The following is a 27938-nucleotide window of genomic DNA, read 5'->3' as shown; positions in this document are numbered from 1 at the left end:
GCAAACCTTGATTCACTTATTGAAATGCAACATTGGCACGGGGCTCCTGGGACTTCCTCTGGCCATGAAAAATGCCGGCTTATTGGTAAGATGGACCTGTGCAATGGGGACCAGGTCTACCCATTTGGCGGAAAGGGTTGGCGGATCCCTAAGGCCTTAGTACTGTTTATCAATGGGCAATAAGCCTGTTGCTTAGGGGGGCACCCTTTGCAATAGGAAATGAGCCTATTGGCATCAGTCCACTGGAGCCAACCCAGAGCTAAATGGAGCAGGCCTGGAGGAGACAAGCCGTTCTTTTTTTTTTTTTTTTTTTCCCAGTTTTATTGAGATATAATTGACATACAGCTTTGTATAAATTTAAGGTGTACCGCATAATGACTTGACATACGAATACTACGAAATGATTGCCACAATAAATTTAGTTAACATCCATCTCCCCATATAGTCACAAAAATAGGTGTTTTTTCCTTGTGATGAAAACTTTTAGGATCTACTCACTTTGCAACTCTCAAATATACCATATAGCAGTGTTAACTACAGTCATTGTGTTGTACAATACATCCCCAGTACCTTTTATCTCATAACTGGAAGTTTGTACCTTTTGACCACCTCCATCCAATTCCCCCTCCCCACCATTGTTCTTAAAGACTCACCATACTCGCATACTGATGCAGAATCTACTTTGCCACAGTTCTCCCAACTCCCTAGGATTATATCCTTGCTATTTCATTCATTTATATCAGCAGCCTGGCCCCTCCAGGCATTTGAGTGTGTGACTCCTGTTTGTGATTGATTGTGAGAAAGTGGCTTGGAAGATGAGGATAACAAAGTCTCCACCAACCCCCTGACACTTCCTGTGCCCTCCCACCTCTGTCTTCTTGCTTATGCTGTTACCTTCTCCCTTACTTCTGTCTTTTGAACTCCACCTCCTCTGTAAAATTTGACTGTTTCCTATTAAAATTCCTTCACCTTGTGTTTTTCTAGAACTTATATCTACCTAACCTGGAATCCTTCCAGCACTTACAAAGATGAAACATGCTTATTTTTTAAAATACCTATCTTCCTCACTTACCTGAAAACTCTGAGGGCAGGTACTCTCTGATTCATCTTTACACCTCCCCACAATACCTGCTATAGAGACTGGCACACTGGAAGTCCCAATTTATGTCCATGGAATTGAATAGATAGGTTATTTCCATTTAGTTGAAACGAATTTCTCCTTCTCTCCAGGCCTGCTAAGTGGCCCTCATGTCTGAAAAAGTCACATTGAGACCCTGGCTACTGACATGACTTCCAATCTGAATCAGTTCCAACCCAGAGATGGGACGTTCCCCTTTAGAATTCTCAGGGATCTAGACCTTCTGAAGAGCATTATTACCACATGGCCCTCAACCAAACTCTCTTTGCCAGTGTGGTCTTTGCTTTTTTTTTTTTTTTTTTTAATTTATTTATTATTTTTTTTAAACATCTTTATTGAAGTATAATTGCTTCACAATGGTGTGTTAGTTTCTGCTTTATAACAAAGTGAATCAGCTACACATATACACATGTTCCCATATCTCCTCCCTCCTGCATCTCCCTCCCTCCCACCCTCCCCATCCCACCCCCCCAGGCGGTCACAAAGCACTGAGCTGATCTCCCTGTGCTATGCGGCTGCTTCCCACTAGCTATCTATTTTACATTTGGTAGTGTATATATGTCCATGACACTCTCTCACCCTGTCACATCTCACCCCTCCCCCTCCCCATATCCTCAAGTCCATTCTTTAGTAGGTCTGTGTCTTTATTCCCATCTTGCCACTAGGTTCTTCGTGACCTTTTTTTTTTTTTTCCTTAGATTCCGTATATATGTGTTAGCATACTGTATTTGTTTTTCTCTTTCTGACTTACTTCATTCTGTATGACAGACTCTAACTCCATCCACCTCATTACAAATACCTCCATTTCATTTCTTTTTATGGCTGAGTAATATTCCATTGTATATATGTGCCACATCTTTATCCATTCATCCGATGATGGACACTTAGGTTGCTTCCATGTCCTGGCTATTGTAAATAGAGCTGCAATGAACATTTTGGTACATTACTCTTCTTGAATTATGGTTTTCTCAGGGTATATGCCCAGTAGTGGGATTGGTGGGTCATACGGTAGTTCTATTTTTAGTTTTTTAAGGAACCTCCATACTGTTCTCCATAGTGGCTGTATCAATTTACATTCCCACCAACAGTGCAAGAGTGTTCCCTTTTCTCCACACCCTCTCCAGCATTTATTGTTTGTAGATTTTTTGATGATGGCCATTCTGACCGGTGTGAGATGATACCTCATTGTAGTTTTGATTTGCATTTCTCTAATGATTAATGATGTTGAGCATTCTTTCATGTGTCTGTTGGCCATCTGTGTATCTTCTTTGGAGAAATGTCGATTTAGGTCTTCTGCCCATTTTTGGATTGGGTTGTTTGCTTTTTTGTTATTGAGCTGCATGAGCTGCTTGTAAATCTTGGAGATTAATCCTTTGTCAGTTGCTTCATTTGCAAATATTTTCTCCCATTCTGAGGGTTGTCTTTTGGTCTTGTTTATGGTTTCCTTTGCTGTGCAAAAGCTTTTAAGTTTCATTAGGTCCCATTTGTTTATTTGTGTTTTTATTTCCATTTCTCTAGGAGCTGGGTCAAAAAGGATCTTGCTGTGATTTATGTCATAGAGTGTTCTGCCTATGTTTTCCTCTAAGAGTTTGATAGTGTCTGGCTTTATACTTAGGTCTTTAATCCATTTTGAGTTTATTTTTGTGTATGGTGTCAGGGAGTGTTCTAATTTCATACTTTTACATGTACCTGTCCAATTTTCCCAGCACCACTTATTGAAGAGGCTGTCTTTTCTCCACTGTATATGCTTGCCTCCTTTATCAAAGATAAGGTGACCATATGTGTGTGGGTTTATCTCTGGGCTTTCTATCCTGTTCCATTGGTCTATATCTCTGTTTTTGTGCCAGTACCAAACTGTCTTGATTACTGTAGCTTTGTAATATAGTCTGAAGTCAGGGAGCCTGATTCCTCCAGCTCCATTTTTCATTCTCAAGATTGCTTTGGCTATTCGGGGTCTTTTGTGTCTCCATACAAATTGTGAAATTTTTTGTTCTAGTTCTGTGAAAAATGCCAGTGGTAGTTTGATAGGGATTGCATTGAATCTGTAGATTGCTTTGGGTAGTAGAGTCATTTTCACAATGCTGATTCTTCCAATCCAAGAACATGGTATATCTCTCCATCTATTTGTATCATCTTTAATTTCTTTCATCAGTGTCCTATAATTTTCTGCATACAGGTCTTTTGTCTCCTTAGGTAGGTTTATTCCTAGATATTTTATTCTTTTTGTTGCAATGGTAAACGGGAGTGTTTTCTTAATTTCACTTTCAGATTTTTCATCATTAGTGTATAGGAATGCAAGAGATTTCTGTGCATTAATTTTGTATCCTGCTACTTTACCAAATTCATTGATTAGCTCTAGTAGTTTTCTGGTGGCAGTTTTAGGATTCTCTATGTATAGTATCATGTCATCTGCAAACAGTGACAGCTTTACTTCTTCTTTTCCGATTTGGATTCCTTTTATTTCTTTTTCTTCTCTGATTGCTGTGGCTAACACTTCCAAAACTATGTTGAATAATAGTGGTGACAGTGGGCAACCTTGTCTTGTTCCTGATCTTAGTGGAAATGGTTTCAGTTTTTCACCATTGAGGACAATGTTGGCTGTGGGTTTGTCATATATGGCCTTTATTATGTTGAGGAAAGTTCCCTCTATGCCTACTTTCTGCAGGGCTTTTATCATAAATGGGTGTTGAATTTTGTCGAAAGCTTTCTCTGCATCTATTGAGATGATCATATGGTTTTTCTCCTTCAATTTGTTAATATGATGTATCACGTTGATTGATTTGCGAATATTGAAGAATCCTTGCATTCCTGGAATAAACCCCACTTGATCATGGTGTATAATCCTTTTAATGTGCTGTTGGATTCTGTTTGCTAGTATTTTGTTGAGGATTTTTGCATCTATGTTCATCAGTGATATTGGCCTGTAGTTTTCTTTCTTTGTGACATCTTTGTCTGGTTTTGGTATCAGGGTGAGGGTGGCCTCGTAGAATGAGTTGGGGAGTGTTCCTCCCTCTGCAATATTTTGGAAGAGTTTGAGAAGGATAGGTGTTAGCTCTTCTCTAAATGTTTGATAGAATTTGCCTGTGAAGCCATCTGGTCCTGGGCTTTTGTTTGTTGGAAGATTTTTAATCACAGTTTCAATTTCAGTGCTTGTGATTGGTCTGTTCATATTTTCTATTTCTTCCTGGTTCAGTCTCGGCAGGTTGTGCATTTCTAAGAATTTGTCCATTTCTTCCAGGTTGTCCATTTTATTGGCATAGAGTTGCTTGTAGTAATCACTAATGGTCCTTTGTATTTCTGCAGTGTCAGTGGTTACTTCTCCTTTTTCATTTCTAATTCTATTGATTTGAGTCTTCTCCCTTTTTCTCTTGATGAGTCTGGCTAATGGTTTATCAATTTTGTTTATCTTCTTAAAGAACCAGCTTTTAGTTTTATTGATCTTTGCTATTGTTTCCTTCACTTCTTTTTCATTTATTTCTGATCTGATCTTTATGATTTCTTTCCTTCTGCTAGCTTTGGGGTTTTTTTGGCTCTTCTTTCTCTAATTGCTTTAGGTGCAAGGTTAGGTTGTTTATTCGAGATGTTTCCTGTTTCTTGAGGTAGGCTTGTATTGCTATAAACTTCCCTCTTAGAACTGCTTTTGCTGCATCCCATAGGTTTTGGGTCGTTGTGTCTCCATTGTCATTTGTTTCTAGGTATTTTTTGATTTCCCCTTTGATTTCTTCAGTGATCACTTCGTTATTAAGTAGTGTATTGTGTAGCCTCCATGTGTTTGTATTTTTTACAGATCTTTTCCTGTAATTGATATCTAGTCTCATAGCGTTGTGGTCGGAAAAGATACTTGATACGATTTCAATTTTCTTAAATTTACCAAGGCTTGATTTGTGACCCAAGATATGATCTATCCTGGAGAATGTTGCATGAGCACTTGAGAAAAATGTGTATTCTGTTGGTTTTGGGTGGAATGTCCTATAAATATCAATTAAGTCCATCTTGTTTAATGTATCATTTAAAGCTTGTGTTTCCTTATTTCTTTTCATTTTGGATGATCTGTCCATTGGTGAAAGTGGGGTGTTAAAGTCCCCTACTATGATTGTGTTGCTGTCGATTTCCGCTTTTATGGCTGTTAGTATTTGCCTTATGTATTGAGGTGCTCCTATGTTGGCTGCATAAATATTTACAATTGTTATACCTTCCTCTTGGATCGATCCCTTGATCATTATATAGTGTCCTTCTTTGTCTCTTGTAATAGTCTTTATTTTAAAGTCTATTTTGTCTGATATGAGAATTGCTACTCCAGCTTTCTTTTGATTTCCATTTGCATGGAATATCTTTTTCCATCCCCTCACTTTCAGTCTGTATGTGTCTCTAGGTCTGAAGTGGGTCTCTTGTAGACAGCATATATATGGGTCTTGTTTTTGTATCCATTCAGCCAGTCTGTGTCTTTTGGTGGGAGCATTTAATCCATTTACATTTAAGGTAATTATCGATATGTATGTTCCTATTCCCATTTTCTTAAATATTTTGGGTTTGTTACTGTAGGTGTTTTCCTTCTCTTGTGTTTCTTGCCTAGAGAAGTTCCTTTAGCATTTGTTGTAAAGCTGGTTTGGTGGTGCTGAACTCTCTCAGCTTTTGCTTGTCTGTAAAGGTTTTAATTTCTCCATCACATCTGAATGAGATCCTTGCTGGGTAGAGTAACCTTGGTTGTAGGTTTTTCTCCTTCATCATTTTAAGTATATACTGCCACTCCCTTCTGGCTTGCAGAGTTTCTGCTGAAAGATCAGCTGTTAACCTTATGGGGATTCCCTTGTGTGTTATTTGTTGTTTTTCCCTTGCTGCTTTTAATATGTTTTCTTTATATTTAATTTTTGATAGTTTGATTAATATGTGTCTTGGCGTGTTTCTCCTTGGATTTATCCTGTATGGGACTCTCTGTGCTTCCAGGACTTGATTAACTATTTCCTTTCCCATATTAGGGAAGTTTTCAACTATAATCTCTTCAAATATTTTCTCAGTCCCTTTCTTTTTCTCTTCTTATTCTGAGACCCCTATAATTCGAATGTTGGTGCATTTAATGTTGTCCCAGAGGTCTCTGAGACTGTCCTCAGTTCTTTTCATTCTTTTTTATTTATTCTGCTCTGCAGTAGTTATTTCCACTATTTTATCTTCCAGGTCACTTATCCGTTCTTCTGCCTCAGTTATTCTGCTATTGATCCCGTCTAGAGTATTTTTAATTTCACTTATTGTGTTTTTCATCGTTGCTTGGTTCCTCTTTAGTTCTTCTACATCCTTGTTAAATGTTTCTTGCATTTTGTCTATTCTATTTCCAAGATTTTGGATCATCTTTACTATCATTATTCTGAATTCTTTTTCAGGTAGACTGCCTATTTCCTCTTCATTTGTTAGGTCTGGTGTGTTTTGACCCTGCTCCTTCACCTGCTGTGTGTTTTTTTTGTCTTCTCATTTTGCTTATCTTACTGTGTTTGGGGTCTCCTTTTCACAGGCTGCAGGTTCGTAGTTCCCGTTGTTTTTGGTATCTGTCCCCAGTGGCTAAGGTTGGTTCAGTGGGTTGTGTAGGCTTCCTGGTGGAGGGGACTAGTGCCTGTGTTCTGGTGGATGAGGTTGGATCTTGTCTTTCTGGTGGGCACGTCCACATCTGGTGGTGTGTTTTGGGGTGTCTGTGGCCTTATTATGATTTTAGGCAGCCTCTCTGCTAATGGATGGGGCTGTGTTCCTGTCTTGCTAGTTGTTTGGCATAGGGTGTCCAGCACTGTAGCTTGCTGGTCGTTGAGTGAAGCTGGGTCTTGATGTTGAGACGGAGATCTCTGAGAGATTTTTGCCTTTTGGTATTACGTGGAGCTGGGAGGTCTCTTGTGGACCAGTGTCCTGAAGTTGGCTCTCCCACCTCAGAGGCACAGCCCTGATGCCTGGCTGGAACACCAAGAGCCTTTCATCCACACGGCTCAGAATAAAAGGGAGAAAAAAATAGAAAGAAAGAAAGAAAGAGGATAAAATAAAATAAAATAAAGCTATTATAATAAAAAATAAGAAAAAAATTATTAAGAATAAATGTATTCAGAAAAATTTTTTTTTAATTTTTAAAAATAGATTTATTAATTTTTTATAGTAAAAAATAAGAAAAAAATTATTAAGAAAAAAATTTTTAAATTTTTTAAAATAAAAAATATGAAAAAACTTATTAAAATTTTTTTTTAATTTCTAAAAATAGAAAATAAGGAAAAAATTATTAAGAAAACATTTATTAAGAAAAAAAAATTTTTTAAGTTAAAAAAAAAAAAAAAAAAAACACGGACGGACCTAACCCTAGGACTAATGGTGAAAGCAAAGCTATACAGACAAAATCTCACCCAGAGGCATACACCTATACACTCACAAAAAAAGGAAAAGGGGAAAAATTAATATATCCTGCTCCCAAAGTCCACCTCTTGAATTTGGGATGATTCGTTGTCTATTCAGGTATTCAACAGATGCAGGCACATCAAGTTGTTTGTGGAGCTTTAATCCGCTGCTTCTGAGGCTGCTGGGAGAGATTTCCCTTTCTCTTCTTTGTTCGTACAGCTCCCGGGGCTCCCGCCTCTGCATGTAGGTCGCCTAAGGGTGTCTGTTCCCCGCCCAGACAGAACAGGGTTAAAGGAGCAGCTGCTTTGGGGGCTCTGGCTCACTCAGGCCGCGGGGAGGGAGGGGTACGGAGGAGGCGGGGCGAGCCTGCGGCGGCAGAGGCCGGCTTGACGTTGCAGCAGCCTGAGGCGCACCGTGCGTTCTCCCGGGGAAGTTGTCCCTGGATCACAGGAGCCTGGCAGTGGCGGGCTGCACCGGCTCCTGGGAGGGGCGGTGTGGAGAGTGACCTGTGCTCGCACACAGGCTTCCTGGTGGCGGCAGCGGCAGCCCTAGCGTCTCCTGCCTGTCTCTGGGGTCCGCGCTGATAACCGCGGCTCCCGCCTGTCTCTGGGGTCTGCGCTGTTAGCCGCGGCTCGCGCCCGCCTCTGGGGTCCGCGCTGATAGCCGTGGCTCGCGCCCGTTTCTGGAGTTCGTTTAGGCGGCGCTCTGAATCCCCTCTCCTTGTGCGCCGCGAAACAAAGCGGCAAGAGAAAGTCTCTTGCCTCTTCGGCAGCTGCAGACTTTTTCCCGGACTCCCTCCCGGCTAGCACGGAAGCCCGAGCCTCAGCTCCCAGCCCCAGCCCGCCCCGGCGGCTGAGCAGACAAGCCTCTCGGGCTGGTGAGTGCTGCTCGGCGCCGAGCCTCCGTGTGGGAATCTCTCCGCTTTGCCCTCCGCACCCCTGTGGCTGTGCTCTCCTCCGTGGCCCCGAAGCTTTCCGCCTCTGCCACCCGCAGTCTCCGCCCGCGAAGGGGCTTCCTAGTGTGTGGAAACCTTTCCTGCTTCACAGCTCCCTCCCACTGGTGCAGGTCCCGTCCCTATTCTTTTGTCTCTGTTATTTCTTCTTTCTTTTGCCCTACCCAAGTACATGGGGATTTTCTTGCCTTTTGGGAGGTCTGACGTCTTCTGCCAGCGTTCAGTGGGTGTTCTGTAGGAGCAGTTCCACGTGTAGATGTATTTCTACTGTATCTGTGGGAGGGAAGGTGATCTCCGCGTCTTACTCTTCCGCCATCTTGCCCCTCCCCCAGTCTTTGCTTTTTAAGATAACTCTTTTATCCTTTGATTTTTGGTTCCTAAGAGTTATTAGGCGATTTCTTTACCCTCCATCTCCCATCAGAACCTGTAATCATGATTCATTTGAGAAATATATATTGAGCACCTACTATCCTTAAGCCCTGGGAATATAGATGTAAACAAGACAAAAGAGTCTCTGCTATTGGGAGGCTACATCCTGGTGCAATCTAGTGGTGCTCTTCATCTCTCAAATTTCTTCGTGATGTTAGCACAGGTCACATCCATAAAGGCACAGGTGTCCAGCACAAAGAGGGTGAGAGAGTCCCTCTTTGTTCTGTGCCGTTGTGATCACATCTGGGAGATAATGATTAATAATGAGCCCTGCTTTTTAATCTCATCACACATAAAAAAAATGGAGACTATGTGAGGAGGAGACTTGTTCATTAGCTTGACTCTAGTCATCATTTCTCTGTGTATGTATATCAAATCATGTTGTTCACCTTAAATACATACAATTTTTAGTTAACAAAATAAAAAGGACATGGAAAGTAGACATACGAGAGCAGCGATTCTCAACTGAGGGTAATTTTGCACCCCCCTCACCCAAAGACATTTACAATGTCTGGAGACATTCTTGGTTGCCACAACTTGGAGAGGAGGGGGAGGGAGTGCTTCTGAAATCCAGTGGGTAGAGGCCAGGGATGCTGCTAAATATCCCACAATGTATAGGACAGCCCCCTGCAACAACAAAAAATCAGCTGGCCCAAAATATCAGTAGTGCCCCTTTTGATGACTTTGTACTAAAGGAAGGAAGCCAATCCCTAAGAGGAACCTTGGTCTTCAAGCATCTTGGAGGAGGTAAGGGCTGGGATGTGAGAAGGAATGAGAGATCTAGAAGCGGAACTAAAGGCCGACGAGGAAAGGCATGGGCTGTCTGGGAGGTAGTGAGCTCTCTGTTACTAGAAGTATTGTAGCACAGGTTGGGCAGCCACTTTGCAGTGATGCCAAGAAGGGCATTCAGGCCAGAGCATCTGGGGGCACAAGGACATTCAGGCAGGGGCTCTCATCCCCAAATCTCTATTATGAGAGGGACCCTAGCACCCAGGCGGGGAGAGGGCCAGGTATGGGAGCAATCCACCTGTGGCTCACTGTGCCCACATCTCCTTTCCCCTCCAGGTCGGTCCTTTCAGCCTGCTTGCCATCGGGATCCTCACCGTGCACTGCATGGTCATCCTGTTGAACTGTGCTCATCACCTAAGTCAGAGGTGAGAGTCCTGCTTCTCTGTCACTTGGTGCCGGGTTCCATCTGCGGGTGTGCTAATTTTCCCTGGATCACTGACCCAATTAGCCGGCCCCCTCTCCAGGCCACCACCCCTGCTGCTCTAGATACTGCAGAGGCGGTGGAGGGAGTGATTAAAATCCCAACTGGGAACTCCTAGGTCTGGGCCCAACTCTGCTGCTAACTAGCTGGACAACTTTGCCAAGTTCCTGCGCTCTCTGAGCCCAAATATCCCCACCTAGAGAAATCAAAAGAGGTAAAGGATGCAAATGTGCTCATACATATCCATGAATATGCGAGATACTTAAGATGTCTTTCTTTTCCTCTTAATCTCCCCACCCCCATCTCCCCCCAGCTCCAATACATACACCTTCGAAGGGGAATTTTTTCCAGGTAAACCCTTCTTGGGACAAGTTAGTAATAGTAAAAAAACATAGCAATACAGGGATAGTTCACTTCAATCCCTAATAAAGTGTACATACAACACTCAACGTTTATATATTTAAAACTGTAATGCAAAACAAAATTCCAGAAGGAAAAGACAAATGCAGTGAAAACAAACAATGCTGAGAATTTCATATTTATAAACTAGCAATTCATGGTGATTAACAATTCTTTACAGCCAACAGCCTTATGGCTTTCTGTACACAGGGCTCAGCTTCTCCCAAGGCAGGCAAATCTAAATATGTCCTCATAGATGTGGAGAAGGTCCTCATGAGTCAAAGTACGGATATTAAATGAAGCTCCTCATAAAGTCAAATTATCATAACCCAAATAGGTGCATCTGGAGTATATATCAATCACACCTAACTTGTGTGGTACTTTCCAGCCCACGAAACACTGTTAAGAGCATTTACTCATTCAGCAATTAAATTTATTGCACAACTACATTGTGCCAGGTACATGGCAAGAGCTTTGCAAGTCTTCTTTTATTTACTCCCTACAGTAAAATTTTATGGTAGGCACTATTTTTCCCATTTTATAGATGATTAAACTGAAGCTTAGGTGAGTTAAATGCCTTGCTCAAGGTCACACAGCTAGGAAGTGGCAGAGCCAGTATTCCAAGACCTGTCTGACTCTACCCCTTAACCTATCTGCAAATCTTTTTCTTCCCTCAAGCCTGCCAGGACCATTTTATCACCATGCAGGTTTCCAACATCTCCGTCATTTATGACAACCTTTCCCTGATTTTTGCTTTTGATTATTTGTTTTTCCTTTTTTTTTTCCCCTCTAATACAGAGGTTATAGACCCATGGCCTAAGAGCTGACAGTGGTTTTCAGATATATTTGGGAGGACTTCTACTGTTTTTTTTTAATAGTTATTTATTTATTTGGCTGTGCCAGGTCTTAGTTGCAGCAGGCAGGCTCCTCAGTTGCGGCTCATGGGCTCCTTAGTTGTGGCATGTGAACTCCCAGTTACGGCATGCATGTGGGACCCAGTTCCCTGATGAGGGATCGAACCCAGGCCCCCTGCATTGGGAGCGCAGAGTCCTAACCACTGCGCCACCAGGGAAGTCCCTTGGTTTTTTGTTTTTCTCCAGCATTTAAAAACCTGGAGATTTCACATAAAAAAAAATCTGTACCTTCTTGCCAGTCAGACACTCTGCCACCTCTGCGGCTTCATTCCTTCATCATTCAGCTGGAGCCACATCCTGATCAACCCCTTTTGGAGCAAGACCTGTACCATAGCCTAGGACACTGTCTCCACTATCCCCTATTCTGTCTCATACCCAGCCCTTCTCACCACAGTACTGACACCTTTCTGATCCCCATTGCTTTTGAATTTGCAATCCTCAGAGTAATGTATTTGCCAGTCCTATGCAATGTGACCTCGTTTGTATTTCATATGCCAAGCGCATTGAGTAACAATAAAAACAGAAGCATCATGCCGTGTTCTCAGTGCATCACCATATTCATCTCTTACTGGCTCCTCCCCAAAACTGACTGCGTGTAAAAAACTGAAGCCTGGAAGTATAAAGAGACTTGCTCAAGGTCTCCCAGCCATCTAAGGGGGTGTGTTGGGACTTAAACCCTAGTCCCTGACAAGTCTGGGGCCATTTCCCTCTCCAAGCTACTCCCCTGAATCATGCAATTAACTCCAGGGACCTGGGCAACTTGCTCCACTTGCTCTGTTGACAGTCCTCAGCAGGGCCTTCCCGTCCCTTAGGAAGGGCCGCCTAGGGAAGGAGGGATGAAGGAAGAGGGATAGGCTGGAACTGGGGTGTCACATCCTACAGGGGTGCTGGGCAGGAGGCTAAAGATCACCTTTGCATGGGGTCTGGTCCGGGGCAAGTATCCCAAGTGTTCCAACACCCTCAACAGTGGGAAGAAGGGAATGTAAGTCCAGAAAAGACAGAACCACTGTCTTGGCCATACTCATACCTCGTCCCCCTCCCTTCTCCTCCCTCTAACCAGGTGCGCACACCTCACAACTTTCGTATCCTCTCTGTCCTTGTTTGCAGACCTAATCAATTCACAGCTACTGTCTACCTAAATAATAATAATAATATACACTTAAATATTAGTGTTAAAAAGGACAGCTACAAAAAAGAGGCAGAATTCTGAAACTTTTAAAAGTATACCATTATAAAATATCTCAATAATACTGTTGCTAGAAAATTACCAGAATGTCCCATATTAATACATGAATATATATAATAACTACTCACTTCGAGAGTACATTGTACTTTAAAAAAAAATGTTTTAAGTTATTCATTGCTTGTCCTTTCCCTAGACTGCAAAAGACTTTTGTGAACTATGGAGAGGCCATGATGTACAGCCTCGAAACCTGCCCAAATGCCTGGCTGAGGACCCACTCAGTGTGGGGAAGGTAGTAGTCATAGATGTCACAGTAGTAGTAGTAATAATAACAACAACAATAATAATAATCCTCACCTGTTCTTTCTTTATTTCTAGTAACACAAGTTTTAAATGAATATGTTCTTGTTGAAAACTATTGAACAATACAGAGAATCTCCTCCGATAGCTCCATCCCCCATCCCACTCTTCACCCAAGAAGTAATCACTGATATCTAGTTAGTAAACATTCCTCTAGACTTTTTCTCTGCATGTACTTTTTCTCTGTATATATGTGTACAAATGGAAATACATATTTTGTTTTGTATTTTCTTGTATATTAATTGGAATATTTTTTGGAAATTTGCTCTTTCATCTAATAATATGATTAATTTCTTTCCACATTTGGACATAGAGATTGACCTCATTATTTTGTAAGGCTCATGATGTTCCCCAGTATAGATGGATCCTGTGGTTTTATTTAATCCTTCCCCTAATGGTGAACATTTAGGTTGTAACCCTCGCTGGATAAAAAGTTTATGGTGTACAAAATGCTCTTCTCTGTCTGATCTCCTCTGATCATCTCAATGACCTTGTGAGGTAGGCAGGTGTATCTTTATTGGGAGGAAATATGGTGATAAAAGCTCACAGAGACAGAATAATGTGTCCAAGGTCACAGGTATAGATACTGGTGAAGCAGAGTTTTGACCAAGCACCTAACATGTTAGCCTTTCCCAGCAGAGCCCCTCAGGAGTTAGCCCCTCACCTGCCAAGATCCCTCCTGCAGCTCCTCTCTTGGGAATATCAGTAGGTCACTGATCTCCTGATCAGGAGTCACTCTGATTGTCAGACAGGAAAGGCATGGGGCAGTAATAATAGAGATCTCACAATTGTCCATCCTTTCTCATGAAGATTTATCAGCTTCTGATGACACCCTGAATAAAACTTTCAGGCAGGAAGGCTCCTTGGAGATCACTATATCCATGCCTATTCAAATGGAGGAGAATGAAGACCAGATAGAACAATAAGGCTGCTCAAGTTACCCAGGGATCAGAGCGAGGACTGAAATCCAGAACATTCAACTCTCACCCACTATACTGTGCCATTTCTCTGGAGGCCCAGCAGCTGAGAAAGAATTGGGAAACTATTTTATTTAAACGAATGATTTGCAATTTTTAGTGTGCTAAGAAATACCTGGGGAGTTTGATTAAAAATTACCTATTCCACATAAGCAACAATCATCAACTGATGCTCATTGTGAAAGGTCATTGGAAAACTATAAAGGAAGAATACACTGGCATCACCTGACCCCATGTAGTTATCGACTCATGTCTAGACATGGGACAACTGGACATGATGTGTCTTATAATAGGATACAATAGGGAGTACAGAGAACCACCTCTGAAATACCCTTGCCAGAAAGATAAATGAAGAACCTCAGTCTTATCAAACCACTAGATCTAATATCAGTTTACAGGAAACACAGGGGATAGAAGAACAAGATAAATGACATTATGAATTCATCAACTGAATCTAGAAAGTGAAACGTACTGCAGGGCAATTTTCTGGTATCTTCAGCACCAACCAAAAAATTAAAGTTGCAAGGGAAAAAATAAGGCAAGGGGAATATAGCAGATTTAAAAACTTGAGACTTAATTACAAAATGCAATGAATAGACTTGTTTAGAAACCAACTGTGAAATAGACATTTTTGAAAAAATTGGAAAAATCTGACTATGGATGGAATATTAAGTGATATAAGAAATTATTGTTAGTTTTGTAAGGGGCGATTAAGGACATTATATTTTATTTAAATTCTTGTCCATTAAAGCTGCGTACTGAATTATTTACAGGTGGAATGACTTGACATCTCCAGTTCGCTTCAAATACACCAACAAAATAAGCTTGTATGCAGTGGGGGTGAAGGAACAGATGGAAGAGGATTGGCAAAAAGTTAATTGTTGAACCTGGGATGAGCACACAAGGAGTCATTGAATTATTATCATTGTTTTCATGTGTGTTTGAAAATCTCAACAATAAAGAGAAAAAAATCTCTATTCTGAAGTCTCACATGACACTGCCAAGCTTCTGACTCAATAGGCTGATATGAGAGCCAGGACTCTGTATTCTTACCATAAACCTCACATGATTCTGATGCAATGGTTACTACAACCCAGTCTTGAAAAACATGGATCTAAACCTTAGAACCTAAGTAGAGGAACATATTTTTGTTCTCTTAAAAAATAAATACAGGGCTTCCCTGGTGGCGCAGTGGTTAAGAATCCGCCTGCCAATGCAGGGGACATGGGTTCGAGCCCTGGTCCGGGAGGATCCCACATGCCGCGGAGCAACTAAGCCCATGCACCACAACTACTGAGCTCACGCACCTAGAGCCCGTGCCCCACAGCAAGAGAAGCCACCGCAATGAGAAGCCCGCGCACCGCAACAAGAGAAAGCCCGCTCACAGCAAGGAAGACCCAACACAGCGAAAAATAAATAAATAAAATTTATTAAAGTAAATAAATAAATGCATCTCCAAATACGGGACAATTTAAGAATCCAAAAGAATAACGACAATAACAGAGTTTAATATATTAAATAAAGAATAATTAATGTGAATTTACTGTGATAAAAAAAGAGGAAAGGAGAATATATCTTTCTTAAAGATGTTAGCTAATAAACTTAGATAAAATGACAGAACTAGAAAATCACCACCTTGCAACCACCAGTGAAATAATTGATTCAGCAAGGATCATCAATGAATGTTAAAACCCTTGGGTTGAGGAGGATGGCTATTCGTGGCATCTCAAAGTTTTTACCTCCAGGTTGCAAAGTAGGAAATGTACACTTTCAATGGAGAGGCCTAGCATTCGCCATCACAGTGGACATCCTGTGCCTCCCAATGTGATGAAACACACGTACACAGTATCACCTATGTGTGTGCTTGCTTCTCTGAATCACGAGGAAACAGTCACGTAAGTCCACGATGTGGGACATTCTACAAGACAGATGGCTTAGACTCTTCCCAAAAAGGCAATGTCACGGGAAACAAAAAAGGTGGATATGTACAGGGCAGCTCTACCTGAAAAAAAATACTAAACAAACGTAGCCGAATGCCACATATGAAGCGTGATTAGATCCTTAATCAAAAAAAATTTTAAAACAGCTATAAAAGATACTTTAGAGAATTGGGTTATTTAAAATACAGACTATATATCTGAGTATATTGAAGTTTATTTTCTGGACATCATAGTCCTAAGGGAGGTATGTTATGGTCTTTAGGGTTGACGTGTTATAATATCTGCAATTAATTTTCAAGTAGTTCTGAAAAAATGCACACGTGTGTGTATGTGTGTGTGTGTATGGATAAACACATTCATCCATACATATTTAATGCAGTTAGGGCTAAACTTTAGCAATCAGTATATCTAGTTAAAGAGTATATGGATGTTAATTATACTAGTCTTTCAACTTTTACTGTGGACTTGAAATTTTTCAAAATTAAAAAATGAGGAAATATTAAAAATAATAAAAGAAATAATTGTCTCAAAAAAAATAAATGCATTTAAAAATAATTTGTTTATCCCTCTGTCTGCCTCTTGTTTTCCTTCTCAGGTACACTGTCAGCTTTTTATTAATCATCACCCAATTGGGCTTCTGCAGTGTTTATTTTATGTTTATGGCAGACAATTTACAACAGGTAAAGAGGCCCCTTCTGGGCAGAGGGGGGAAAGCAGACCTCCTGCTGCTAGGGTTGCATTAGCAAAATTGTAGTTTTTGGATCATGGGAAGAGAGGGCTTCATTTCTACTCCCTAGTCAGACTACACTTGGGAGTTTTTTCAGTCCTGGGAATCACTCTTGAAACGGATCATAGGGAAGCCGAAGCAACATCTGAGGAGTGTAACCAGGATGGAAAGAGAGGCTTGCAATCCTGTCCAATCAGAAATAATTGAGAATTTTTAGCCTGAAAAGTGTTGGTGAGCTTTTCTTTAGGCGGCTCAAGGTTGTCATGTAGAAGACTTAAATTAAGGCAAACAAGTTGCAACATTGCCCTCATTGCATTCCTAACAGGCATTATAAATCAATCATAGCATTCTTTCTTGGTTTCATGGAATAAAGGAAGCATACTTGTTTTTGTGCGCTCAAACAGCCAGAACTATGACAGGCATTATAGATGGAATACTCAAGCAGACAGATTTTGCTCAATATTCAGAGCTTTCTAACCTTTAGGGCTATCTAAAGTTGAAGAAGATATTCCTGTGTAATCAATTACTATTCTCTGGATGTATGAAAGAAAACCATTTGGTACGGAAGACGAGCTTGGGCTAGATGACAAAAGGACCCTTCAGGCTTGAGATCTGATGATTCTAAGGGTTTCTGGTTGTCACAGTCATGGGTACTACAGTTTAGGTTTACCAGATTTGGCAAATAAAAATATATGACACCCAGTTAAATTGGAATTTCAGATAAGCAGCATAATTTTTTTTTACTACAGGTATGTCCTTATGTAATATTTGGGACATACTTTTACTAAAATGTTATCTGTTAATCATCTGAAATTGAAACTTAATGGCGTCCTGTGTTAATGTGGCACCTCTAACTACATTGCCCTTCCTTGTGCTCCACATCAGATGGTGGAAGAAGCCTACGTGACCTCCAACACCTGCCAACCCAGGAAGATCCTGGTGCTGACCCCCACCCTGGACATTCGTTTCTACATGCTGACAATCCTGCCCTTCCTGACCCTGCTGGTGTTTATCCAGAACCTCAGGGTGCTGTCCGTCTTCTCAGCACTGGCCAATATCACCACCCTGGGGAGCATGGCTCTGATCTTTGAGTATATCGTGCAGGTCTGTTCCCAAAACCACCACAGAAGGGGGTCAGTGTCCAGGGCTTCTGAGACCCTTGGGGAGGGTCACTGTTGTCATGGGCAGATGAGAGTGAGGAAGGTGACCTCCTGCTCTGAGCAGCCCCTGCCTAAGTGATGCGTCCGTGAACACTGCCCCACAAGCTATAAAAGCTAGTCACCATCATCATCATTATCGTCACACTGGACAATGGGTCATTCAACAAATAGTTATTGATAGCTTCTATGACCCAGGCATTGTGCAAGGGGTGGGGATTCAGTAGTAAGTAAAATTGATGGGGTGTCTGCTTTCATGGAGGTTACAATCACTTGGGGTAATAAATCTCAATCAAATAACCAAACAAAATTGTAGCAGTGATAGGTTGACAAGGGATACTTGGATGATAAAAGAATTCGATTTACTTTGTGCCAAGTTCTTTACATAGATTAACTCATTAAATCTTCACAATGATGCTATTTTGGAAGTAATACTACTTTATCCTCAGTCCACAGACAAGAAAACTGATAAACAGAAAGTAATTTTTCCACTAATTACAGTCATTTTGCCTCCCAAACCCATGCTTTGCTATCATTAAGGCCCTGAAATTTCACCATTATAGTTTCATTTCTTTGAAAGTCTCTGTGGTTGTATTAGTTTCCTGCTGCTGCTGTGACAAATTACCATAAATCTGGTGACTTAAAACAACACAAAATTATCTCAGAGTTCTGGAGGTCTCACTGGGCAGGACCTTTCCGCATTTCTTTCTGGAGGCTTGTGGGGAGAATCTGTTTCTTTGCTTTTTCCGGCTTCTAGAAGCTGCCCTCATGCCTTGGCTCATGGCCCACTTCCCTCTTCAAAACCAGCAATGTCAGGCCAAGTCTTTCTCATGCTGCCATCTCTCTGGTTCTCTCTTCTGATTTCTCTCTTCCACTTTTAAAGTCCCTTGTGATTACGTTGAATCTACCCAGGTAACCCAGGATAACCTCGTTATTTTAAAATTAGCTTCAGGGGAAGTATAAAGCATTATCCACCTGTGCATCTCACCTCTCAGTTGTCTCCTTATTTTATTGTACAGGCACAGGAGTGTACAGTAGCTCTGCTGCTGCTCACAGCTCACATTCAAGTGCAATAGCCTCAGTGATGTACACTGTGACCACACCCATGCTGAACCCCTCCATCTAGTCTGACTTAAAGAGGGGCCTGAAATTGCTCTTTGGAAAGGAAACTATAAAAGGTCCTGTTGTCCTAAGGGCTTAAGAAGTGCCTGTGATAGCAGAGCTCAAAGCCTGAGCCAAGTGTTGCCAGTCTTTGATGAGATTGTGGAAGTAGAACATGCCTCTTCTATTTTTCTTGGAATTTCTACTTTGATTTTGACTCTATACAATTCACGTAACTCACCTTCAAGTTTTGTGATAACTCTGATATCCGAGAGATTTTCCCTTTGTCATTTTCGTACTCTCCCAATTGTATTCCCAACCTTGGATTTGAAATATTTGGAAATTCCCATTTATCTCAAGGGGCTACATGAATCTCTTAGGAATAATTTCTTCTCAAATAAAATATATAATACTGTGAAATAAATAAATAAATTAAATTAAATTAGCTTGATTAGCTACCTTAATTCATTCTGAAAACTTAATTCTCCTTCGCCATGTAATGTAACATATTCAAGGTTCCAGGGATTAGGATGTAGACATTATTCTGCCCACAGGTGTCTATTAAAATACTCATTCCCTCTAGATCTGTGATAGCTACTGTGCCAGCCAGAAGACTTCATGGCTCTGAGAGAAGTGATGGGAAAGAGGTATTAGAGAACTGGAAAACAGAAGACCTGAATTCTTATCTGGGCTGTGCCACTCACTTGCAGAGTGGCCTTGGGCAGTTCCCTTCTTCTCCCTGGGTTCCATTTTCACCACATGTAAAGATGTGTTAAATCAAAATGTAAATATATACAATGTATTCCTTAAGAAGGAATGAAATTCTGATTTATACTACAGCATGGATGAACCTTGAGGACATTATGCTTAGTGAAATAAGCCAGCCACAAAAAGACAAATATTATATGATTTCACTTGTAAGAGGTACCTAGAATAGTCAAATTCATAAAGACAGAAGGTCCAATAGGGGTTACCAGTGGGCTGGGTAATAGGGAGTTATTATTTAATGGGTGCAGAGTTTCGGCTGGGGATGATGATAAAGTTCTGGAGATGGAATGTGGTGATGGTTGTACAACAATGTGAAGGCTCTTAATGCCACTGAATTATACACTTAAAAGTGTTTAAAATGGTAACTTTTGTGCCATGTATATTTTACCACAATAAAAATAAGTAACTTGTTTAAAAGATGAGAAGGCTGACTCAGCTGGAGATATCTCATGGGTGCTTCTAACACTGTCCCTGTTGATGTCGGGCAAGCCCAGCTCTCTACCAGATTTGGGGTGACTTCTCCACCTTGGCAAAATGAATGCCCTTCTTCTACTTCCTTTCAGGAGATTCCAGATCCCAGGAACCTACCCTTGATGGCAAGCTGGAAGACTTTCTTGCTGTTCTTCGGTACAGCCATCTTCACATTTGAAGGCGTCGGTATGGTAAGATGGGTGTGGGGTTTGAGGGAATGGTCCCCAGTGCTCTCTATGAAAGCCAGTCATTGTTCTAGGTGTCCAAATAGTAATATTTATGAAAAGTGCAGAATATGATCTTCTCCTGGTGGAAGGGAAAGTCAGTACCCATTTACAGGGTGCCACCTGCCCCATACACCACACCAAGCCTTGAAGACTGAGTGAGAATTTACCATCAGCCCAGATGGAGTGGGGCACTCCTGGCTGTAGAAAATGTGGGAGAAGATGAAAGGGGGTGTGGCCCCTTCCTGACTCTGGGCTGCCTGGAGAAGGATGTCTGTGCTTGTGGGGGAACCTGCTAGCTTTCTTTCTACCTTTTCTTTCTCAACCTCCTTTCATCTCTAGGTTCTGTCTCTCAAAAACCAGATGAAGCATCCACAGCAGTTTTCTTTTGTTCTGTACTTGGGGATGTCCCTTGTCATCGTCCTCTACATCTGCCTGGGGACACTGGGCTACATGAAGTTTGGGTCGAACACCCAGGCCAGCATCACCCTCAACTTGCCCAATTGCTGGTACGTCCCTGCCCATCTGGGGTTGCGGGGAAGGGGAGGAGAGTCACAGGGTCTGAGCCTTAGCAACAGAATGTGGCATCCCTGAGTTACCATTAGCAACAAATATTAACTGCTAGTATTAGTATTATAATAACAGGTACGTTTAATAACCCAGGCATTGTGTATTATCTCATTTAATTCTCTCAACAGCCCTATGGGTTAGCGTTATTATTATCAACTCCATTGAATGGATAAGGAAGTTGATATGTGGAGAGGCTGTAAGTAAATTTCCCAGCTCACATTGTTCATGAGAAGTTGAAACTTGAAACTGAATCTGTCTGACTGTATGGTTCAAAGGCTGTCAAACAGGAATGATCTGGGAGTGTCTATGAAAATGAAATAGCAACAACAAAAAGTATAACTCCGGAGTAATAATTGAGGGGCCTGCATATGGACTGCTACTTAGGACCCCAATTCCAGAAATGGGCCTAAGCTGCCATTGCTATGCCCCACTTGGTACTTGGACTGGAGTTCTTGCATTCAGTCATTGATTCACTTACTCATTCATTCATTCATTCATCCAGGAAGCATTTTGGGGACTGGCACGTAGCATTCATCAAGTGTTAGCTATTGTCATTATTCTGGCAGTGTTGGGTGCAGAATGACTAAGCAGTCAGTAGAACCAAGTGTTTAAGAGCACAGATTCTACACCTGAGCAATGGGATTTGATCCTGGTTCCCACGTGACCTTGGATAAGCTAACCTAATCTTGCAGACCTCATTTCCATCCTCCATAAAATGAGGATAATACTGTCGCCTATTTGTATCAGTCAGGATAGGTTATGCTCTGGTAATAAACTAAACCACTCCAAAATCTCAATGGCTGAACACACAAATGCTTAATTGTATGTTCATGCTACATGTCCATTATGGGATGGCTGGGGCTCAGCTCTGCACCATCCCCACTCCAAGACCCAGACTGATGGAACAGCCACTTCCTGAAACATTGGTTTCCATGGCAAAGGGCACACTGAATCATACCCTTTACCATGAAGCTGCTAAAGCTTCTCTAGGAAGTGACATATGTCTCTTCTGCTCACACTTCATTAGTCAAAGCAAGTGGCCACGCCTCACTCCAAGGGGCAGGGAAGTGAAATTCTACCATGTGTCTGGAAGACTGGGAAGTATTTGGCGAGCAGCACAAATGACCGCCGTGCTATCTCAGGGAGTGACTGTGAGGGTGAATTGGCTTAATATACATAAAATGCTTAGAAAAGTGTCTGGCACACAGTAAGTGCTCATTGCGTGTTAGCTATTATCATTGCTATGTCTCCCCCACAGCCTCGGTCTTTTGGAAGTGAGTAGGGTGGTGGGACGTTCATTTCCCATAAGGCCACAGCTATAAAATGAGAAAAAATATCACCAGTCCCACCCACTTCACTGTGTTGTGGTAATGACTAGATGAGATAATAAACGTGGAATTTCTTTGAAGTTGTGACTTATTTTACACAAGTAAGATATCAGCCTAATATGCTGTTCTTATTCTGGGTAATTCAGGCTGCCACTAGCTACCTTGGGCAGGGCGGGTGCTTTCCTTCTGGGATATCAGCTGGAAAAAAACGGGCATCGGGTGCCGTGAGGACCTCACAGCTTCTCTGAACCTGGCTGGTGATGAGATTCTCCAGAAGAGCCTTAAAGAAGGAATGAACAAATATCCCCTCCCAATGAGCAAAAGACCAACAACCCAAGGAGAAATGGGCCCGAGCAAACAGTTCACAGGCAACTCAGAAAGTGACATTTTATATATTTGAAAAGCTACTCTGTCTCCCTCATAATCATAGAAATGCCAGTTTTACAAAACACAATGGCACAAACCAACATGTGTTCACACACTGTGTTTTGCCAAGGATGGAGGGAAGCAAGCACTCCATTATGCTGGGACAACAAATGCACAATATGTCAAGAGCTATCAAACTTTCATTTTTTATTTTATTTCTTTTTATTGAGGTATAGTTGATGTATAATGTTATATAAGTTTCAAGTGTACGTCATAGTGATTCATAATTTTCAAAGATTATATTCCATTTATAGTTATTATAAAATATTGGCTATATTCTCTGTGTTGTACAATATATCCTGTAGCTCATTTGTTTTATACACAGTAGTTTGTATCTCTTAATCCCCTACCCCTATCTTGCCCCTCCCCCCATCCCTCTCCCCACTGGTAATCACTAGTTGCTAGTTGGTTCTCTGTATCTGTGAATGTGCTTCTTTTTTGTTATATTCATTAGTTTGTTTTATTTTTTAGATTCCACATATGAGTGATATCATACAGTATTTGTCTTTCTCTATCTGACTTACTTCACTTAGCATAACACCCTCCAAGTCCATCCATGTTTTTGCAAATGGCAAAATTTCATTCTTGTTTATGGCTGAGTAGTATTCCATTGTGTGTATCTGTGTGTGTGTGTGTGTGTGTGTATATACATACATATATATATATATATATATATATATATATATATACATACAAACACTGCGATGAACATGGGGGTACATGTATCTTTTTGAATTAGTGTTTTAATTTTTTTTTCCAGTTATATACCCAGGAGTAGAACTGCTGGGTCATATGGTAGTTTTGTTTTTAGTTTTTTGAGGAACCTCCATACTGTTTTCCACAATGGCTGCACTAATTTACAACAGTGTATGACAGTACCCTTTTCTGAGAGCTATCAAAATGTTAAATCACATATACATTTACCCAACATTTTTACTTCTGGGGTTGTATACTGTATGTGCATAGGTATATGTACAAGCATATTCTTTACTGCATTGTTTACTGGCAAAAGACTAGGAATAATCTAAATATCCATTAACTGGAGACTGGTTAAAAAAGTATAGTATATCCATGCAATTGGAATATCAAGCAGCTTTTAAATAGAAGAGCCAGATCTATGTATCTATGTGCACTGATAGGGAACAATCTCTAAGAAATATTTAATGACTAAAAACAGAGATCAATGGTGTGTAGAGGATGCTTTTGTGTGTGTGTGTGTACCTACATTCTGTGTAAGTTTGTAGCTACACTATTTCTGGAAGGGCTTCAAGAAAATTGTTCGAAGAGTTGCCTGTGGAGAGAGGAACTGGAGACTGGGAATCAGAGGTGGGAGGGAGTCCTGTATGACCTTTGTACTGTGAGTTTTACTCCATACAGGTATACCTTTTTTAAAAAGCAAAAGAAAAAAAAAAAAGAAAGGCACAGATTCCTGAGCCACAGGCCTATTGAATGAGAATCTCCAAGAATGTACACTTTTAATAAGCTTCCCAGGTGGCTCTGGTGGCGGGTCAGGCTGAGTCAGTGGAAGTTAGGCCGTTCTATAACTCAACAAGTCCCAACCTCCAAGCAGTGGATGAGTCCTGTGCGGCCCTGCCCAGGAGCCACATCAAATTTCACGTGCTGTCCCTATCTCTGCAGGTTGTACCAGTCAGTCAAGCTGATGTACTCCATCGGCATCTTCTTCACTTATGCCCTCCAGTTCCACGTGCCAGCTGAGATCATCATCCCCGTCGTCATCTCCCAGGTGTCAGAGAGCTGGGTGCTGTTTGCAGACCTGTCTGTCCGCACGGCCTTGGTCTGTCTGACCTGTGAGTAATCTCTACTGTCTACACATAGAAAGAATACATTGACTGGTTTGAGGGAGAAAGAAGCGTCATTTATTCATTCCTATATGCCTCCTATATGTCAGGCACAGCACTGACATTATCTAATACTCATGACAGCCTAACTATGTAATATTACCAATTGAAGGAACTATGACCCAGGAAATTAAGTAACATGCTCACATCATAAATAGCTGCTAAGCGACAGAGCTGGGATTTGAATGCAGGTTGTGCAGCACCAAAGTCTGTGTTTTCCACTGTGCCATATTCCTTCCTATCATAAATTAAGGTCAAGTCCCCTTAAAGTGGTGTTTAACTATAGAGAAAAACCCCAAGGGGCTGATTTGTTACAGTCTTGGAAGTCATTTTTTCCTCCCTTCCTCCGTCCCTCTCTTTCTTCCTTCCTTCCTGCTTCCTTCCATTCATTTATCCATTCATTTCCTCATTCATTCTACATCAGGTGCCATTGTAGATGTTTGGGAAACATTGTGAACAGGGCTGGGAAACTCTTTCTCTGAAGCATGTTCAGAGAAAGAAGATCAAAAAAAGTGTCCCATGAAGAATGAGGGAAAGAACTATGGAGGTTTTGCCTGGAGAAGCAAAGTCTTGGGGAAATTCTATGTCTGTTCTCAAACACCTGTGGGATTATTGTGCAAGGGAGAGAGCAAATTTCATCTTAAAGTCTCCAGGAGTCAGCATTTAAAGTTGAGGGAATCCCATCTCAGTTCAGGGTCAGGAGAAAGTGTGTAAGTCTTGGAGCAGACCAGCAGAACAATATACTATCAGATGCTATACTCCACATAACTGGAGTTCTATAAGCAGAAACAGCATACCTACTTGGCTTAAGGTGTTGTTACAGAGAGTTCCCAGTCTGTACCAAGACATCAGGAACCTGTAAATATATTGTTTTGAGATCATTCCCAATAGGAAGGATGTACGTTGAAGAGAAACACTGAGTAGTTCAGGCCACTTGGTATCAGGGAAAGAGCATCACTAGAGACAGCTGACTTTCAATGACATGTCCTGCTTCTGTTCTGTGCTGAATGACCACTTCTTCCTCTTTTATTCATCTGTCAATTCTGTTATCCTTCATTCAGTAATCATTTGTTGAGCACCTACTATGTGCCTGACATTGTGCTAGGTGCTAGGGATACAGTAATGAATCATGAAAAAGACATGGCTCCTGCCCTCATGAGGCTTAGAGTTTGAGTGGGAAATATATGCAGGCAAATAATTATAGCACATTGTGATGAATGTTAAGATGGTACACAGTGATGTATCAGAGGATAGTTAAGACTGTAAGAAGAGGCTACCCTAAGAGCACCTGAGAAGGTCCTATAACTTAGCCTGGGCCAGGTCAGGAAGACCTCTCCACTGGAGTGATATTTCAGTTAAGACCTAAAAGATAATTAGGAGGCAGGTGGAGCAGTGGAGAATGTACCACGTGCAGTGAGCAGGCTCTGCACAGATTGGAGGCGAGTACTTACATATGGCCTCTCTGGAGAACTGAACGCATAAGGAGGGATAAGACACGAAACCAGAGGATTTGGCAGGGCCCAAGTCCTAAGGGACCTTGTGCTAAGGAGGTCAGGCAGTGGGGAAGGGCCCACAGCCATGGGTTAGCATGACCAGATCTGACCCTTCTAGAGTACTCCTCCAGTCCACCTTGCATTATAGCTTTCCTTGAGCGTGTCTTCTCTCTGCCCTGCCTGCATGAGCTCTCCTAAAGAACAGACACTGAATTTTCTCTGTACTTCCTCCAGTAAACAATTTATTAAATATCTGATAAAAGAAAGCTGTGGACGAGGATCATCCCATCAGAGAGGTGATGGATTCTCAACCGTGAGAGTCTATGAGTCTCTCTCGTTCTCTGATTAGATGTGCTGGAGCAATTTTAGAAAGAGGTGATGTTTTCTTCAAGACCCAGAAAGCTAGTCTGAGTGCTTTCCAGAACTGGTTTTCCCTAATTTATTCATAGGAAAATCATATGGCTGTATAAAGTTGTCACATAATTTATGTTTATTCGTTCAAATATTATCAAAATTGGACTCCCCTCGAAAATCCATGATATATGTTCATTGTATGTATAAAAGATGGAAATCTAAGAGTGTCTATGGAAGAGAAGAGATGGCGAGTGAGCCGCCTAATGCTGTCTGCATGTTTTATGTCCTCCTTAATTACCAGTTTCCTTCTAAGAGTAGGAAAACCAGTGGTTGAGAGTCTGAGAGCAGCAGAGCCATCTCTCATTGTTTATCCATCCTTGCTTCTAGACAGCGACTATATTGTGTAGATTAGTACAAATTCACTGTAGATGCAGTGCCTGGGCAAGAGTCAAGCATTTATCAAGCACATACTGTATACCAAGTTCTTTCACGTACATTAGAGGCCACCTAGTAGGGTGGAGGGGCCTTAGATTGGGCATTTCAGTGGCTTCTCATGTCAGTTCTGTGTGACTTTGGGCACAGCCCATTCCCTCTAGAGCTCTAGATTTCCCCAGCTCTGCAATGAGAAGGTTATAATAGATAGGTGGTAGAGGATCCTTTTCAATAAATATTATATGTGGAAAACCCAATAGATAAAACATAAAAGGAGAGCATGTTTTGGCAGCTAAAACAGAGGTGGGGGTCCAGAGCCACAGTGCCTGTTCTGCTCCCGTTCATAATGGGCTCCTTTCCCACCTCTCCAGTGGTCTGTCAGGCACTTATAGAATTACACAAGTCTCCAAAGAAATGGTTTGTTTCTGGGCTCCCTTCCTGTAGGAACGTTCAGCAATTCTAAACTTCTTATTTCCCCGCAGGTGTCTCAGCCATCCTCATACCCCGCCTGGACCTGGTCATCTCCCTGGTGGGCTCCGTGAGCAGCAGTGCCCTGGCCCTCATCATCCCACCCCTCCTGGAGCTCATCACCTTTTACCCTGAAGACATGAGCTGTGTCACCATTGCAAAGGACATCATGATCAGCATCCTGGGCCTCTTGGGGTGTGTATTTGGAACATACCAAGCCCTCTATGAGTTGATCCAACCCATCAACCATTCCATAGCCAACTCCACAGCTGTCTATGCATAACTGTCTATTTTTATTCTGATAGTTCTCCCTTACTCCGATCCCCAATTTGACTTCTATTGTGGATGTTATATACATTCATCAAACCCCAACATCTCTATATTAATTAGTGGCTTCTTTATCTTTCCAAGAGAAATGTAGGTGACATAAGTCAGTACTGATACCTCTCAGGCTATGTCTTTTCTGGTTTTGGATTTCTCTGGAGGCCTTTTGTACCTCTGAACCAAAACCACATTCAACCATTTGTATTATCAGCCTCATTTAATGGGAAAAAGGATGCCATTTGCCCATGATATCCCTGGAAACAGAGACCAAGCAAAAATATAAATGCAAAAGGAGTTGTTTTCTCTATTCTGCAGTAACTACCCTTAAAGCATCAGGTTTAGAAAAGTGTATGTTGGGGGAAGAGGAGTTTCTA

The 27938-nt window shown here is 41.5% G+C and overlaps 1 protein-coding gene across 1 annotated transcript; it reads left to right on the top strand.

The window, feature by feature from the left end:
- On the top strand, positions 1–27523 carry SLC36A3 (solute carrier family 36 member 3). Its single transcript, XM_068534555.1, has 9 exons — positions 1–85; positions 9945–10033; positions 12782–12877; positions 16458–16542; positions 17475–17693; positions 20179–20277; positions 20653–20819; positions 24273–24442; positions 27255–27523. The coding sequence occupies exons 1-9, from the start codon at positions 65–67 to the stop codon at positions 27521–27523; spliced, it is 1215 nt and encodes a 404-aa protein (XP_068390656.1). The 5' UTR covers positions 1–64.
- Positions 27524–27938: the final 415 nt, after the last annotated feature.

Source organism: Eschrichtius robustus, chromosome 2 (genome assembly GCF_028021215.1).
Source record: "Eschrichtius robustus isolate mEscRob2 chromosome 2, mEscRob2.pri, whole genome shotgun sequence".
NCBI lineage: Eukaryota > Metazoa > Chordata > Mammalia > Artiodactyla > Eschrichtiidae > Eschrichtius > Eschrichtius robustus.
The sequence above is the reverse complement of the archived record's forward strand: the minus strand, read 5'-3'. Positions and strand labels throughout refer to the sequence as shown.